Consider the following 4771-nt stretch of genomic DNA (forward strand, 5'->3'; position numbering starts at 1 on the left):
TAGCAGTGGCGTAAAGACTATTTTGTATGACTATTCCGTCATCTCTGCGATAATCCGTCCAACATCCCTTAATGACATCCCTTGACAACATCCACTCGATTTAAGTGTGAAAAAATTGAGAGATTTAATTTTTTTAAATTTACATAATTTTAGGAAGTTTTTAACTCTTCGAATTTCTTTCCCTAATTTGCGCGCAATGCAAATTTATCGGCGCGCAGTGCAAATGTGTTGGCTTTTGTTTTTGAATGAAAAGATTCTATTACATTTGGTCACAGTTATTTGTGCGTTTTTACAGCGTTTGTTTCGATATTATCACATTATACCGTTATTCACATCTGCTTTCGAGGGGGTATGCGACACGGGAGATCGTTATCTGCTGAACTCCATTGTTGCATACCTCGTTAGGCACGATTAATCGCGTCCTTGCTAATGGCATGAGTATTATTTAGAATCAGGATAACTGTCTCGCATTATCTCGCAGTCATAGAAACCGGTTTTCCTCGTCGTTTCTCCTCGCAATCGAATTTTCATTTCCTGCCGGAATTAAGTAACTACAGATCTATTAGATAATCATCAATGCCGGGATGTCCGTTGCCTTGATTCGCTCTACGCAGTGTTTTCGCTCTACGCAGCCATCCGCAGCAACGCAACACGCATTCGAAATTTCCCTTGCAAAAACACGAATTATACGATGCGTAAATCAGGAGAGGTCCTCTTATTGCTCACTGCGCCTTCAAAAATTGGCCCGTCATTCGAAAGATAATGAAGCTCAATCTTTAGAGAAAAAAATCTTTATAAAATAAAATAATAGATAGATATTTGACATCGAAAATTTAATATTAAAAAATATTTAATCTTCAAAAAATAATGAAGAATTATATTTATATGTTTGTCAATTTTTTTAAGTTTATCAATTTAAATCATTACAATCATTGTAAAGGCCTTTGTGTAATAACAATAGTTCCGTATAATTTCTCTCGGCGATAAGGCGATATCAGATAGATTAGTCTCGTTTGAGGTCAACGGAGCAACGTGAGGCAGAAGATCATCTGATCTTGCTCTCATTATAATCGACGCCGACCTGCGCGACGGTAATGCGAGAGACGGAAGAACTCGACCGGCTCGCTCGCCAATTGTTGCGCAAATCTACGCAAAACTGGGTCTCGTAATCCCCCCCCCCCGGTACACGTAACGAGTTAGACCACGGTCGCCGACATGGCTGCGGTATTCCACGCAGCATCCGCCGATCTCTATGCGCGCCCGCGGAATTTTTAGTTTTTTTCTCTTCGGGTAGGCGTATCGTCCGACTTGTATCTTTACATCGAGGTCAGTTTAAATTGCGCAGGGTGCTCGCGAGGGAGTGGGTAGCGCGAGATTGCATATCGCGAATGAAATCAGTTTTTTTTTTCTCGAGGGGATAGAGATCTCGATGACGAATCGTTACCGGCGATATATAAAATTTGTCAATTTGCCGATGATGTCACCTGCGGCTCCGCGTTACTTCAGCCCGCGAGTATCGATCTCGATTCTTCGGTGCTCGAGCTCGCTTTACGATCGATTCATCCTTCTTGCATTCACGGATATTCCACGTCAGTTACGCGAGTTACGAGTTACGATTCCTGACCTTTTCGTGGCGAGGTATTCCGAATCACGATGTGCTCGGGTTCGTTCTCGAGGAACGAAGCTATTATTTCGCTCTCCCGCTCGTTTCTTCTCACGTCTTTCGTACACCGGTGACCTATGTGGCAACATCCACAATCGTAACGCGAGATGACTACAGGTTTCAATACAGGGTTTACATGATATTTCTTAGTTCCCAGAATTAAATCGCCATTAGAATACGGTGTCGTAAATGTACGTGCCTCCTGGGAAATACGCAACGCGTCAAAAAAATAATTATATATTTTTTCAGTAAATTGGTGTCTCTAAATGTGTGTGAGCCCCGCGCGAGGGCACGATTAGCCGATTTGCCCCACGGAACATTGCACTTCTTTTTACTCGACAAGTGTCGCGATTTTGCTTACGTAAAATTGCGTGCCGCATTCTTCGCAATCGTACAAGACGATCGTTACGATATCGTTCCGCGGCCAGGCGCACTGCAAAACGCAAAACTTTCCTAATCGGAGTCCCACGACGATCCGATCGCTCTCTTCTTGCTCTTCCGATTTCTATCTGGATTAAGACACAAGAGTTGCGTCAAGTGCCGCTACGATTTCTTCTACTTCGAGAAACTCTGGCGAATCTCTTTCTTTGCATGTGTCTCAAAATGATAAAAAAATATTACTTAATCTAAACTGAATTCTACAAATTAATACAGAACGCATTAATGCACATAGCGAATACGTAAAAAAGAGTCAGTATAATGAACTTCTCATTTACAGAAATTAGTTAATTGAGTAATTATATTATGCATTTGATACATTAATTAATTCGTACGATGATAAGATAATATTTCAATCGCATTTAAATCATATTTTAAATGCAATACAAAAAAATAGCACGTAAAACTTAATTACTTATTAAAACTTTATTAAAACCTAATTACTTATTTGATGTTGCACGACAATTTAGAAACATTAATTCTATTATTTTGCAAATATGGTAATTACAATCTATGTTACATATAATATGCTCTTTAATTTACAATAAAAGTAAGCGATTCGTATACTTTTTATTTTCAGTTTATAACAAACAGACATAAAAATAATATAATATAAAAAATAATCGGTTATCAATTATGTGATAATTATTTTTTTAGAAATAGAAGACAAAAAACAGCAAGAAAGAGAGATAAAAAAGAAGGATGAGGATCAAGTTAAAGAGAGAGATAAGCTTCATCCTGTTGTCAAATTTTTTTCAGCAGTCTTTATATATATATATATATATCACAATTTTCGAATATTTAAAACAAAAATGTACAAGCGATTGATCTGTGATGAGCGTCATGAGAAACATGATAAATTCGTAGGAAAGGAAAACAATTTATTCATCTAGAGTATGTACAGGCACCGGAACATATAGATCGATTGCGAATCTGCTAGGATTCAATAACTTCCTATCAGATGTTGAGACTGATAATGAGGTTGATAACCTGACGACGGATTAGACACTTGTTGCGTGGAGTAAGGTTGAGTTCCCGGGTACGAAGGGGCCGGGAATGCCCGAGAAGCACCGTAGTGTCCCAAATTGGGATTATAGTTGACAGGAGCGGGACCGGGACCTGGTGATCCTGAATAACGAAAAGAATCATTTAGACAATGTCCAAGAGTTTTAAAAAATAAAATGGACGCTCGTTTAATTGTAACAGATTTAATTAGAATTACTTTTCGTGGAATAAAAACGTTTTTTTTAATATCCTAGATCGTAAAAATATATGTTATACATTTTTTCCGCTAAGCTATCTCTCGGAAATGAGAAAAATATTGTACTTTTATACAAAAAATTTTTTTTAATTTTTAAATTTATTACTTTCGCAATTTTCCGTCTGTCCATCAAACTCTTTTATATCTTGTACTTCGCGTTATTCCGCTGCGAGCAGATTTCAAAACACATTTCTCATCCACGCCCTATGTCAATCTCCGATTTACGTTGCGGCCCACGCGGCGGGTCATCGGTCTCTCTCCATCTTGCTTGGCTCACCTTGACCCTGATTCTCCTCCGGATGATCGCTCGCGTGTTTGTAAGCCCGGGCTTCCGCCTCGGCGAGCTCGGCTAATCTGGCTGCCTTCAGAGCCGCCACTTCCGGCGTGTCTACGACCGTTCCGTCCTCGGCCAATGGCGCCGGCATGAAGGTGGTGGTTTTCGTCGACAACGCGTAGCTCTTCTGACCCACGAAATTAGCCCGTGCGTCATACTGCTGTTGGGGATGCTGGTAAGTCACCGGGGCGTAAACAGGCGCCGGCACGTGATTGGCCATCTGATAGATCGGAGTGGGTTGCTGATAACTGGCCTGTCTCAGATAAGGCACCGCCGTCGGTTGGACGGCCGAGTAGCTGTACGCGGGCGACGAGATCTGCGGATTTGGATAATCGGACAAGCGCTGCTGATCCTTTTCATTCTGGGCCGCGCGGGCGGCGGCTTTCGCAAATTCGGCAAAGTGCGCGGCCTTCGCTTGCGCCACTTCCGGCGTGTCGATGACGTTGCCGTCCTCGCCGACGGGGGCGGGTGGCGCGTAGCTCGGTGCGACCTGTTGATGAAGCGGATTTCCGTACGGAGACGAACCGACGTACGCGGCTCTGCAGGTCATCGCCGTGGCGAACAGAAAAATCTAAAAAAAAATAAAAACGAATTGGTATGACTCGACTTAGAAGAAATATAGATGTTTACAAAAAAAAAAAAAAAATTTTTTATTTTCTGTAATCTGTTATGTCTCGAAATTATTATATCACACGGATCTCTCGAACATTTTTCGAAATTATGTAGAAACGATCAGTTCCTAGATGCACTTTAATTATCACGAATTATCGATACATAATCGACAATTGATTCGCCGCTTATCGGGTCATCTCGTTGCGCGATCTCGATCGGCATTTCTTGTGTTGGGCGATTTCTTTCGACCTACCCCAACCTTTCACTTTCCTTTGTCCCGGGATCACTCACCAGGCCTCTCATGACGATCCAGGGGCGTGTATCCTTCGTTGAACTCCCACACACCTTCTTCCCGGTAAAAACGAGCGCTGCTGAGTCCGTCAGTATTCGCTCCCAGGAATGAGGGACTCTGGCCGGGCGTCGGTTCGGCGTTTTGTGTTCCTGGAGAACGGCCGGTTGGTAC

General features: G+C 41.9%; 1 protein-coding gene across 1 annotated transcript; it reads right to left on the reverse strand.

Moving 5' to 3' along the window:
• Positions 1 to 2837: 2837 nt before the first annotated feature.
• Positions 2838 to 4771, reverse strand: LOC148937090 (uncharacterized). The gene is made up of 3 exons (XM_089074371.1): positions 4600 to 4771; positions 3640 to 4267; positions 2838 to 3229 (listed from the first exon to the last, which is right to left on the reverse strand). Exons 1-3 carry the CDS (start codon positions 4609 to 4611, stop codon positions 3045 to 3047), a joined length of 825 nt encoding a protein of 274 aa, XP_088930497.1. The 5' UTR covers positions 4612 to 4771; the 3' UTR covers positions 2838 to 3044.

Source organism: Pogonomyrmex barbatus, unplaced genomic scaffold (genome assembly GCF_055798465.1).
Source record: "Pogonomyrmex barbatus isolate J1 unplaced genomic scaffold, ASM5579846v1 scaffold17, whole genome shotgun sequence".
NCBI lineage: Eukaryota > Metazoa > Arthropoda > Insecta > Hymenoptera > Formicidae > Pogonomyrmex > Pogonomyrmex barbatus.

Bases quoted from the DNA above. Each gene is read 5' to 3' on its own strand.
- LOC148937090 (XM_089074371.1), bottom strand. The intron at 3,230-3,639 runs GTGAGCCAAGCA...TTCGTTATTCAG, and splicing joins GGAGGAGAATCAGGGTCAAG to GATCACCAGGTCCCGGTCCC.